Source organism: Hemiscyllium ocellatum, chromosome 22, assembly GCF_020745735.1.
Source record: "Hemiscyllium ocellatum isolate sHemOce1 chromosome 22, sHemOce1.pat.X.cur, whole genome shotgun sequence".
In the NCBI taxonomy this organism is placed as follows: Eukaryota; Metazoa; Chordata; class Chondrichthyes; order Orectolobiformes; family Hemiscylliidae; genus Hemiscyllium; species Hemiscyllium ocellatum.
In genome coordinates this window covers 31,987,934-32,000,425 of record NC_083422.1, presented here as the reverse complement: position 1 = coordinate 32,000,425, position 12,492 = coordinate 31,987,934, and the positions used below count along the sequence as shown (strand labels likewise).

The following is a 12,492-nucleotide window of genomic DNA, read 5'->3' as shown; positions in this document are numbered from 1 at the left end:
TGGTGGCGCTTCCCTGATGCTTTTGGGTCAGAAAATGGGTCAGAAGATTGCAGTATGGCTCAGACTTTTGTGTGAGTACATTTGCACATTGTGAAATTTGTTGACACAGTGTATTTCGGGAGCCACAATAGCATGTGTGAGGGGTCTGGTGTGGAGGCAGGCCATTTCAAATGCCCATTGCAGTTCTCCAACAAAGTAGTTCAGCTTCCAACATTGTTTAAAGGTGTCTCATTTGCTTTTCTGAGCAGAACACCTGTCAATCAATGGAGGGAAGCAAGTGCAGAGGTTTTATTTTAAACTTTGAAAAACAATGTTTCTTTAACAGTCAGCACTATCAATATATTTAAAGCAGAAAATGAAACATGACAACAAAGATGGACAGAATTTTATTTTACATTTCTAATGCATTATGATGTGTTTAAAAATTGAAAACTCATTGCAATATTGGATGGCAATTGCTCAATTCTAGTCAACGTAATGATCAACTGCTGAAAACAATCAGTGTAATGTGATAATAATACCTAAGAAGAATGGGTGAGAATTAGTAGGCTGTGCTGAATGCAGCCCCTGTCATATTTGGACTGGGTGTGTGGATGGTTAAAAACATGAAAGGAGTTGATCAGGCTGTAAAGTTATGGAACTCAATGTTGCCTCCTAGAGGCTGCAGGGTCCCCAAGCAGAAAATGAGAAGCTGTTCTTTGAGCTTGTGCCGAGGTTCACTGGGACATTGCAGTAAGCCTAAGAACGAAATGTTGGCCAGGGAGCATGGTTTTGAAATGGCAGGCAACTGGAAGGTCAGGGTCATTTTCACAGACAGAACATTCTGGGAATCTGTCACCAAGCCTGCATTTCATCTGCCCACTGGAGAGGAGACTGCATTGTGAGCAGCACAGGAAATTGTTTGCCAGCAGAACAAAATGAAGTTCAATATTTCAAACTAGGCCTGACAGAATGGTGTGTGCCTGAAAAGGGAGTTGTCACTAGTAGTGGAATGTTATTAGTCTTGGCCTTTTTGGTTCATTTCAATGGAAGGTACTGTTGAAATAAGCCTGGTGGTTATTGGTCCTACATAATTATTATAATAGTAAGGATTTCATTGAAATAAATTGCACTGTTCTGGATGGTGTCCGATTTCTTGACAGGTGTAGCTGCACCTGTTTGAGCATTCCACTACATTCCTGATTTGAGCCTTCTATCTCGCAGGCTTTCAGGGTCAAGAAAGGAGTCATTTATCATCAACATTTTTGTAGCCAGTTTATTGATGTGGTTGGTCCTGTTACCATCCTCCTCACTGACAACTCTAAGCTATTGCTGGTCAGTAACTGAGTAGTGATGCCTTATCATAAAAGGTTGGACTTTTTGTTGTAAGCGATGAAAATTGCTTTTGCTGGCTTCAGCTGAACCTACACCTTATGCAGCTTTCCATGTAGGCAGGCATATATTCCTCTATTTTCAAATAATTCAGTTCCTGTTTTGAAAAACATACTCAATATATGTACCATGAGATTTTGCACTGAGTAATTGCATGTAGAAGTGTGTCAGCCTCTTTCAGATAATTTGCAGTCAACAATATTTCTTTTTATCCCCAGAGAGATGTAAGTTTTGTATATAACTAAAAAGGTATTGTAACAATCTTAAAGGTGGTAAAATGCTTATACAGAAGTGTTTCTGAAGTCTTCTCTGGTAAAATTCATATTATAATTATTAACTCTGAATATTTGATCTAACAAAGCTAAATGGTAAAATGGTAACATTTTATAGAGATTTTGTTTTTCAATTCAATTCCAGATCTTCTACCAGAGTTTAACCAGATTGACCAATCAAATCCCAACTGTGTTGTGATTGGAGACGCTGCAGATAATTTTTCTTACAAGAACCTGAATCAGGCTTTTCAAGTTCTGATAGGACTAGAAAAACCTGTGCTGCTATCTCTTGGCAGAGGGTAAGAAGCTTTTTACTGTTGGATAAAAAGGCCTTAACCACAGACGATACTGCCATGTGAGTAATTCTGTTTAAGGCTGTGTAAATAGAGGAAAAATCAATGGGTCTCCCCTCACAAGATCAATGCTGAGAGATTACCAGAGGTTATCCTGACAAAGATCTTTAACTTGACTTTGGCTCTGTCATTGTGCTAAGAACCGGACTACAACATGGAACACCCCAAAACAAGACTTTAGTTGTGCATTGTATTTTCAATTCAAATATTTTGGTTGTCCTTTTTGATGCCAACACAAACATGCTGTGACCTATCAAATTTTCTGTAGGGCTGTCGATACGATACAATTAATCCTCTAGAATGTCTGCTCCTAAGCCTTTGTAAACAGGGTATTGTATCTTTTTAATCAATCACCAATAATCCTCATCTAGGGACGCAAGATCAAGTGCTATTTTATAGGTCAAGGTGGACATTTCAGCCATGCGGTGGGAATGAGTGGGAAAGTGTGAACCAATATCTCTTTTTTTTTGAGGGGGGGGGCGGGGAAAGGGGTGGTGGGTAAGTGGAGTAATGGAGATTTGCCCCAGGAGATCAGAAAATGACTGCAATAAAGAAGGTGGCTAATTTGAAGGACGAGGATTGGCGAACAGTTTGAATGGTGAGAATTGTAAGCCTGCAGATTACAGAACTCCACTTGGCCTTCATATTTGGTGATTTGAGCTCTATAGCTCACTTTTGAAGATATTAATTGAAGCAGTGAAATGTATTTGGTTAGATTTACTGGAGGTGGGTGAGCTTTCATGGTTGCATTGACAGTGTCTTAAGTCGTGGCAAGTAGTGAATGAATAAGTTCCATCAGTATTATCTAGCTGGGGAATTAGCTGAACTAGGGGTTCTTTCAGGGTGTGTATGTATGTATGTGTGTGTGTGTAATTGGTTGCTGTTGGGGAAGAGGAAAGGTTTGGAATGACTGACTGAAATCCTTTTACTGTAAAGATTGACCTTCTGATCAGTCAGGTTATCAGTTGGAGAGAAATTAAACAAAAATGAATTGGTGCTCGCAATTCATAACATTTTGAAAAATACTAAAAATTCACTGCTGTAATGTCTAACAGAATGCAAGTTAGTGCAGAGTCCCCCAGTGGCCAGAACAGGGAATTGCAAATGGGGTTGAAACCAAGTTTTATAATCTGGAAATCTTCCTTCAAAACTACACACACACACACACACACACACACACACCCCTCCATTCCTGGACTTTTCTTTCTATTCTTTTATTATCATTTCCTTTTCCTACCATCAATTCAAAAGCCCCCACTTTTTCACTATATATTTTCTCATCCCATTCTTGCTTGCGCTCTCCCGCTCTCCCTTTCTTGCACTCTCCCTCTCTTGCTCTCTCCCTCTCAGCTGAGGGATGAAGAGGGGACCCTGGAGGAGGCTATGTCTATAGATAGTCTTCAGGAAACACTTTATTTCTAACTGCCCTTCATTCTGGTGTGATATACCAACCTACTTAATTTCATCACATCAGAGAGGCAGTGGCCTGGTAGTGTTGTCACTATTAATCCCGGGAGTCTACTAATGATTTGTGGACCAGGATTCAAATCCTGTCATGGAAGATGATGGAATTTGGATTCAATAAAAAAATCTGGAACGAAGACTCAAATGGTCACCATGAAACGGATGTGGAAAATCCCATCTGACTCACTAATCTCCCTTAGGGAAGGAAACAGCCATTCCTTATCTGGTCTGGCCCGACACATGATTCCAGAACCACAGCAACCTGGTTGACTCAACTGCGATAAATATAGCCGAGCCAGTGACACCCACTTCCTGTGTACAAACGATAAAAAAAGCTGCCACTGAGCTAAGTAGCCTACTGCAACTACAGTTAGTCTCGAGCAAAAACATGGTCTGTGGTTGTCAAGGTCATTGTAGGCTTTGATTTTAAGCAATGGACTGATAGGACCTCCTCTCAGGCTGATATCTCTCAATTCACTGTTCACAAGTATATTTGAGAAATCGTCAAGTTTAATTGTTCTAAGAGGGATCTATATCAGCAGGATGACAGGATTAGACTTCATCCAAATTTCCTCTCGCTGGGATGAAAAGGGCCAGAGACTGAACCTTCACTGCTTTGAATGCTCATCATCACAGTTGAGGTAACTTTCTTAACAGAAAATGAGTTCATGATCCAGCTTGTTGAACCAATAGGCATCATTGATCTGTGCCTGGATTTCTGGCAGCAGTCAATACTCTGCATTCATTCTGTGCCAGAGCTTTGCGTTACCTTTGCTTCAATAAGCTGGCCTTGTGTGACAAAAAGTATTTACTCCAGATCTAGCCTGTGACGCCTGTCACAAATTGATAGCTAGCCACAGAAATGGTGTGGAATAAAGCATTGGTGCCAATGGAAATATAATGGAGCAGATGGACAGTGTGCACCTGCATCACTATTATGGGCTGCTTGGGATGAAGTTTATACTTAATGCATTTCTAGCCTTTGAAACAGAGGACCAAGAGTTCACCAGCTTGTGCTTCAAATCCCTTATATATTTCCCCAACAAAGATGTATTTTCTCAGTCTTGAAAATTGCAATGGACCCAGCTTTTGTGGAGAAAATTTCAGATTTCCACTGACCTTTGGATGGACAATAATTCTATCCTAAATGGCTTTGTTTTTAAGATTATGTTTATGCTCCTTTGCTCTCGACTCTGCCACAAGAGGCACTTCTACATCTATTTCATTGAATTAGATAATTATAGAATCCATACAGTGTGGAAGCAAGCCATTTGGCCCAAGGCATCCACATTGACCATCCCACCCATACCCGCCCCTACCTTCAACCCTGCATTTCCTGTGGCTAATGCACCTCGCCTGCATATTACTGGACTCTATGGGCAACTTAGCATGGCTAATCCATATAACCTGAACATCTTTGGACTACGGGAGGAAACCAGAGCACTCAGAGGAAATCCATGCAGACACAGGGAGAGTGTGCACACTCCACACAGATAATCGCCCGAGGATGGAATCAAATCTGGGGTCCTGGTGCTATGAGGCAGCAGTGCTAACCACTGTGCCACCCCAAGGTGGTAAGGAGATAAGATTATCTCTCAAACATAAAATACTAGAGAATGTTAACCAAATGTGTCCAACCTGTATTTGTGATTTAACCCTTTAAATCCTAGTATGTTTCTTATTGTACTGCATTTGGTATTACTTTGTAATCATGGTTCAGAACACAAGAACCCTCTTCTTTTAGTCTGAATTATTTGGCTCCCCACCTTTTTGGATGGACTGAAGTGTACACTTTTGCAGTGTAATCTCTGCAAATTAACTCTTCATGAGCTGATTGTTAATGCAATGATTGATTAAACATTTGAACACTGTCAGTGGAGGTACATTTTGAATCATGAAAGCTAGGGATGAAATTGTGTGAGCATATAAAACTTGGAAGAAATCTTTAGCTTTGACAAGGATTCACGTCACCATTGTTCAAATATTATTTCTCTAAGCAGGAAGACAATATCAAAGAAACTGATAAATAGAGAAAGAGGATGGAAAGATCATGAAGGAATAAAAAAGGAGAACAATGAGATGAAAGGGTGGACAGTTACAAGCAAAAGCAAAATCGGGCAGCTTTAATAAAAATCCTGAATTAGACGTTCCATTATGCTGGGCACAAAAGCATAACCAGTCTCATTAAAACTTGGTCAGTAAAGAATGAACATTTGCACACAGATGGATATAGTATGCATCTGGGTTGATAAAAATACAATGTGACTCCAGAATGAAGTCAAAATTGGCAAGATCGATCTATACTTCAGTCAGCAAATGAGAAGTTAGAAGTTATGCCAGCATGACAGAATTACTCAAGGAGTCTCCTCTAAATATATTGATTTACATTCAGCATCTCTTTTAGATGGGATGTGGAATTGGCAGTGTAATTTCTCTGGTCATGCCAGTGTCAGAAAATTAAGCTGCTTACCCTAGCCTATGGAAGGTTAATGGTTGCTCAAGCAGAGGTCAAGTGGTCATTTGAGAGAGAGGCTTTGATGTATAATTGAAAATGGCAGAAAGATAAACCATAAAACCCATGTCCAACCATGTTGCACATTTCTCATCTGCTGTCGGAGACCTTAATACAGTCCATCTGGCATGGAGCAGAAATAGTTCTGAAAAAATGATTTGCTCAATAACTCTGTCACTCAGCTGACATTATCTGCTTGAGTGAAGGTGAATTACATTTAAGTGAGAGAACAATATGAATTATTTTTTTCGAAGTTTATTTAGCTGGTAATCGATTGAAAGACATTTAATATTTCATACCTTCTCCATTAGCCTACAGATTTTCCTCTTTTTTTTTTTCTCTACTGCAGGGTTATTGTGCAAAATTTCACAGAACACTGTGCACCTCAGAATGAAAATGAAATATTTGATCATTTTGTTTCTCTTAACATGAATGCACTAACATACAGGAAGAAGCTATTTAACTTATTGTATCAGCTGAGGATGGCTCTTTACTGGAGTTGAAAACAGAACTAAAGAATGAGTACAGCACAGAAAGAGGCCATTCAACTCACCAAGTCTGTGTGGCTCTCAGCAAGACAATCTCAGCTAGTCCAATTTCACCATCCTTTCCCCATAGCCTTTTAATATATTATCCAAATTCCTTTTGGTTGACTCAGACTCTACTGCGTTTTGAGATAGTTGCACCACAGTTCCTAAACATTTCCTGTGTGAAAATGATTTTTCTCATGTCACTGATTTGCCATTTACCTTAATTCATGTTCAATGGTTCATGACTGTTACACCAAGAGAACAGTGTCTCCATGTCTTCTCTATCTAAATCCTTCAAGGTTTTGAACACCTCTGTCAAATCCCCTTGCAGTCTTCTGTTCTCTAAGGAGAACAACTCCAGCCTCTCCATTGTTTCCACATCACTGAATTCTCTAATCCATGGAATCGTTTTCATGACTCTTTTCTACATCCTATCTAAACTTTGCGCCTCCTCCCTAAATTGCAGTTGGACACACAACTCCTGTTGAGGCCAACTAGTGTTCAGTAAAGGTTTAGTATAACTTCCTTACTCACATACTCTGGGTTCTGTTTAAAAGCCAAGGGGCTTGTACGCCTCTTTAACACTTTTAATCTACTCTGCCACCTTCATCAAGATGAGAGCATGTTGCTGCATCCTATTTAGAATTGTACCCTTTACCTTGCATTGCTGCCCTTATTCTTCCTATCAAAATATATTGCTTTTTTCACCTTTCTGTATCGAAAAGATTTATTTTCTGCTGTCAGAAATCTGGTCTTCAGTGACATTTGCAAAATTGAAGTGTGTTAGCCCTCACTATTATGCTAATGATGTAATTATATCCATTGTTTTGTTCACTGTGGTGATGATGTCCTTTCTAATATGCTGGATGCTAAAGCAAAGCTTTCTGTATGCCCTCAAAAGACTGCTTTGCAAAGGAGCCTTCTATATTATGGATTTTTCATTGTATTGACCTCCACATTTCTTGATGTTTCCATACTCTAGGCGATATTATAAGGAAACCGATGGAATGAAACTTGATGTTGGAGCTTACATGAAGGCATTGGAGGTACTTGAATGTTTATGCTTCCTTTTCTGTTCTGAAGGTGTTATGCTGTTGGCTAATGTTATATTATACCTCAAAAATATTCAACTTGTTTAGTGTTCTTCTCGTTCATGTGATGTGGGTTTCATTACCCATCCTGATTCCCTTGAAAAGAGATGGACAATAAATGCTGGTGTTACGTTAAATATGCAACCAGATTACCAACTGGGAACAGAAAAAATGTCATATTTTGAAGTTCTATGACTCTAACATTGGAAGATATTCTTACAGAATATGAAGAATGGCTTGTGCCCTGTAAATTACCAAAACACTTCAAATGAAAACTGTTCTTAATGCACTCATTATGTTTAAATTGTTAATATCCTTTGTGATAAGCTTTTTCTTTGAGCTTGTTATGCTTCTTCCACATTGTCTCTTCCCTCCCCATTTTGAAACTCTTGAGGTCTGCTTTAAAAGATGCAGTCAAATACTTCTGCCAAGACCCTCAGCTGTAGAGCGCTTCACAGATTAACTCAATTGTACCTGGGCTGAAATTCAGAAATGTGCAAAACAATCAGAAACAGGCACCCTTGGCTTTCTTCTTTCCTCTCTTCCCCTCTCCCACACACGACTCCAATATCTCTGTCACCAACCTGATGGAGGTCAGCTCATTCAGTGAAAACTGAGAATGGAATTAATTCAACACTTTCCTTAGCAACGCAGCTCTGCTACTTCCAGATAAAGTCCTAAAAGAACAGTCTTCATTGGAACACCATTGACTATTCAAAATAGGGCATTGTATGTTGGGCAGTGTGTTTCTGTATGTGTGCAGATATCTTGATTGTAGTTAAAATCTATGCAAGGTAGAAAAAAATGGTTTGAGAAGACAAGAGTATGGGGGTGGTGATAGTTCTTGGCAAGGATTATATTTTTTGAGATATGAAAGCACAAGGTGGAAGCAGAAAAGGTGTACCCTTCCTTGGAAAGCGCTACTAGGAATTGCAGGTGAAAACTTCAGTGAAAACTTTGGCAAATGTGTCTAATAATTAAGCTACCAAAGTTAATTGGGCAGAACTTGAGGCTGGACAGGTATCAATCCATGGGGTCATTATAATATTCAAGGCTGAGATAGGTAGATTTTTAATCAGTAAGGGAATCACATGTTATAGGGAAAAGGCAGGAAAGTGGAGTTGAGGATCATCCATAATCTCACTGAATGATGGAGCAGACTCAATGGGCTGAATGGCCTACTCTGTACCTGAATTGTAGAGTCTTATCATAGAAACAGTCACACCCAGGAAAGAATTTTCACTTCTCATCAGATAGCAGTTCTGTTGTTTTGGTGGCCACCTTTCTTAAAAGGAACTCCAAACCAAAGAGGGACACAGAATGCATGGTACCATTTTTAAATGGAACTCAGATGATGAAGGAAATAATATTCAGTTAATTCAGGAAATTATGGAAAGTACGAGAATTGAAGACATTAATATGGAAGACAAAGACGCGATGAGAAAAGCATCTCTAAAACATAATATAAACATATAGGGCACATTTCTCCCCTCTTTGGAGGTGGTGAGAAGGACCAGCAAATGGGCAGATTGTCCCCTGAGAGACGCTCATCCCTTCTCACCGCCTCAGCAATACACAGCTGGGCAAAAGATCAGTTGGAACTTCCCAGCAATTCAGGCCCATAAGTGGGCAACTAAGTGTTCCAATGAAGCCGCTGAAGCCACCTTTTTCCTTTTCCTCTGATACCCCTGACGAGTAAAATTCCTACCTTCTCGCTGTTGGATCCCTGAAGAACAGTTCAACTCCCCCTCCCACTCCTCCAAGGACATACAGGTTCTGGGCCGCCTCCATCACCATATCCTAACCACCCGACACCAGGGGGAAGAACACCTCATCTTCCACCTTGGGATCCTCCAACCCCACAGCATCAATGTGGACTTCGCTAGTTTCCTCCATCACCTTATCCCAGTTCCAGCCTAGCACTGCCTTCTTGACCTGTCCTACCTGTCCATATTCCTTCCCACTTATCTGCTCCGTCCTCCTTTCCAACCTATCACCATTACTCCCACCTCCATCCACTCTAAGCTATGTCTCCAGCTCCCCCCCTCCCATTTATCTCTCTAGCCCATCGGCTCTCAAGCCTCATTCCTGATGAAGGCTCCTGCTGCTTGGATGCTGCCTGACCTGCTGTGCTTTTCCAACACCACACTCTTGACATTGATATCTATTACAAACCCACAGACTTTCGTGGTTACATTGACTATACATCCTCACACCCTGCTTCCGTAAAGACTCTATTCCATTCTCAAGGTTTCTCTGCCTCCTTTTGTGTTTTGTTGATGCCACATTCAGCAGGGGAGGGTCTCAGAATTTGCCACCCTTTTTCCTCAATCACTTTGATTGTCAGGGCCTCAAGCCATGTCCGACCATCTCCCACACTTACACTCTTACACGTTCCGTCCTCTGCCACACAAATGAGAGGGTCCCCCTAGTTCTCCCTTTCCATCCCATTAGCAGCCACATCCAAAGAGTCATAAGCTGCCATTTCTGTCACTATCAGCAGGATGCCACCACCAAGACACATGCTTCCCTCCCTTCCCTTGATGGCCTTGAGGTACAGCGCATTATATTCCTCCTCAGTACTTACAGCCTTCAGGACTCAACATTGAATTTAACAATTTCAGAAGGTGAACATCCTCCTCCTTCACTACCCTTCCCCCACACCCAAAGGTTCTGTTCTGCACTGGTTTCTCCCAGCATATCCAACACATTCAACAATTCATACACAGCATTCCTGCCTTGCCTTGTCTTTGTACGCTCTGCACCCTCAACCAGAGATGTCAGGCTCATATACTTCTATCTTGTTTTGCTGGTTAGAGCTGACACATACACAGGAAGCTTGTTATAGTTGTAGACAGGCCTCAGTCAAATTAAGGATTGCTTTTGCTCAGGGGATCTTGGCACAGTAAGTCAAGGGCTGTATCTGATACCTGCTTGGAGCTGGATTTGATTTATCAGCCACTCAGGACAATCAGATTCAGGATGTTAGCCAATCAGTGGGTAAGGAGCCAAATGTCAGGCAGTCCACCCCCCATCCTGACTCTTTTTGCCCGAACGTTAGCTGTTTGCCTCCTGATATTATGGGAGATGAAAGTGGGCAGCACAGCTGTTCTCTTGATGCAAGTGGGAGGGTTCCCAGGCGGAAGATGAGGCACTCTTCCTCCAGGCGTCTTGTTGCCATGGTCTGGCGATGGAGGAGTCCAAGGACCTGCATGTCGTTGGCGGAGTGGGAAGAGGAGTTAAAGTGTTCAGCCGTGGGGCGGTTGGGTTGGTTGGTGCAGGTGTCCCAGAGATGTTCTCTGAAACGTTCCTCAAGTAGGCGGCCTGTCTCCCCATTGTATAGGAGACCACATCGGATGCAGCCAGACCATGGCAACACGACGCCTGGAGGAAGAGCGCCTCATCTTCCGCCTAGGAACCCTCCAACCACAAGGGATGAATGCAGATTTCTCCAACTTTCTCATTTCCCCTCCCCCCACCTTTTCTCTGTCCCAACCCTCAGACTCAGCACTGCCTTCTTGAGCTGCAATCTTCTTCCCGACCTCTCCGCCCCCACCTTCTCTCCGGCCTATCACCCTCACCTTAACTTCCTTCCACCTATCGTATTTCCAGCACCCCTCCCCCAAGTCCCTCCTCCCTCCCTTTCATCTTCGCCTGCTTGGTACACCCTCTTCATTCCTGAAGAAGGGCTTATGCCTGAAACGTCGATTCTCCTGTTCCTTTGATGCTGCCTGACCTGCTGCGCTTTTCCAGCAACACATTTTTAAGCTCTGATCTCCAGCATCTGCAGTCCTCACTTTCTTCACCAATATCCCCTGTTGTGCCATGTCCAGGGCAATGTCAGGAACCTTGCACGGCAGCTCCAGAAGGACAGTCCATGACCAGGTTCTGGGAACAGCATGTAGTAAGACGTGGCTCAACCAGGATGATGTGAGGAATGCTGTAAGGGCAGGAAAGGAAGTTAGTTTGGTGTGTTTGGTCAGATACATTGAGAAATCTTGCTTGGCCTCAAGGTGAGAATCCCACCAAAAATAAAACCTGATGCAACTTGCATTTAACCTAAAAAAATGTAAGATTCACCCCAATGTTTTGAGTCCAAAATAAGTTCTTTGGAGTCACATGCCAGCCAAGCTAATATATGTTTAAGGAAAAATGCTTATAACTGTTATTGATGATTTTATAACAAGCAGTTACAAAATGTTAAGGTAGTCAGCCAGAGTCCACATAATTTTGTGAAAGGGAAATTGTGTTTGACAAATATATTAGAATGCTTTAAAGAATTAAGAAGTACTGTGGATAAAGGGGAATGAGTAGATGGAGTGTATTTGGATTCCTAATGTATTTGAGTTCCTACATTAAAAGCTACTATTGGTTAGCAAACAGGAAGCAGAAAGCAGTGATAACGTTTCATTTTCTGCTTGGTAAACTGCAACTCATGGAGTGTCAGAAGTTTCAACTTTTCACAACGTATGTGAATTAATTGGATGAAGGGGCCAAGGCTATCGTTGCTCAATTTGCTGATGTCATAGAGTCATAGAGATGTACAGCATGGAAACAGACCCTTTGGTCTAACTTGCCCATGCCAACCAGATATCCCAACCCAATCTAGTCCCACCTGCCAGCACCTGGCCCATATCCCTCCAAACCCTTCCTATTCATATACCCATCCAGATGCCTCTTAAATGTTGCAGTTGTACTAGTTGCCACTACTTCCTCTGGCAGCTCATTCCACACATGTACCATCCTGTGCGCGAAAAAGTTGCCCCTTAGATCTCTTTTATATCTTTCCCCTCTCACCCTAAACCTATGCCCTCTCGTTCTGGACTCTCCCCACCCCAGGGAAAAGACTTTGACTATTTATCCTATCCATGCCCCTCATAATTTTATAAACCTCTATAA

General features: G+C 41.7%; 1 protein-coding gene across 1 annotated transcript in view; it reads left to right on the top strand.

Moving 5' to 3' along the window:
* lhpp (phospholysine phosphohistidine inorganic pyrophosphate phosphatase) overlaps positions 1 to 12,492 on the top strand; it is a 169,953-nt gene that overhangs the window by 44,226 nt on the left and 113,235 nt on the right. Inside the window, exons 3-4 of the mRNA XM_060842424.1 lie at positions 1,789 to 1,942; positions 7,485 to 7,548. Coding sequence (XP_060698407.1) covers positions 1,789 to 1,942; positions 7,485 to 7,548 — 218 coding nt within the window. The remainder of the gene's footprint in view (positions 1 to 1,788; positions 1,943 to 7,484; positions 7,549 to 12,492) is intronic.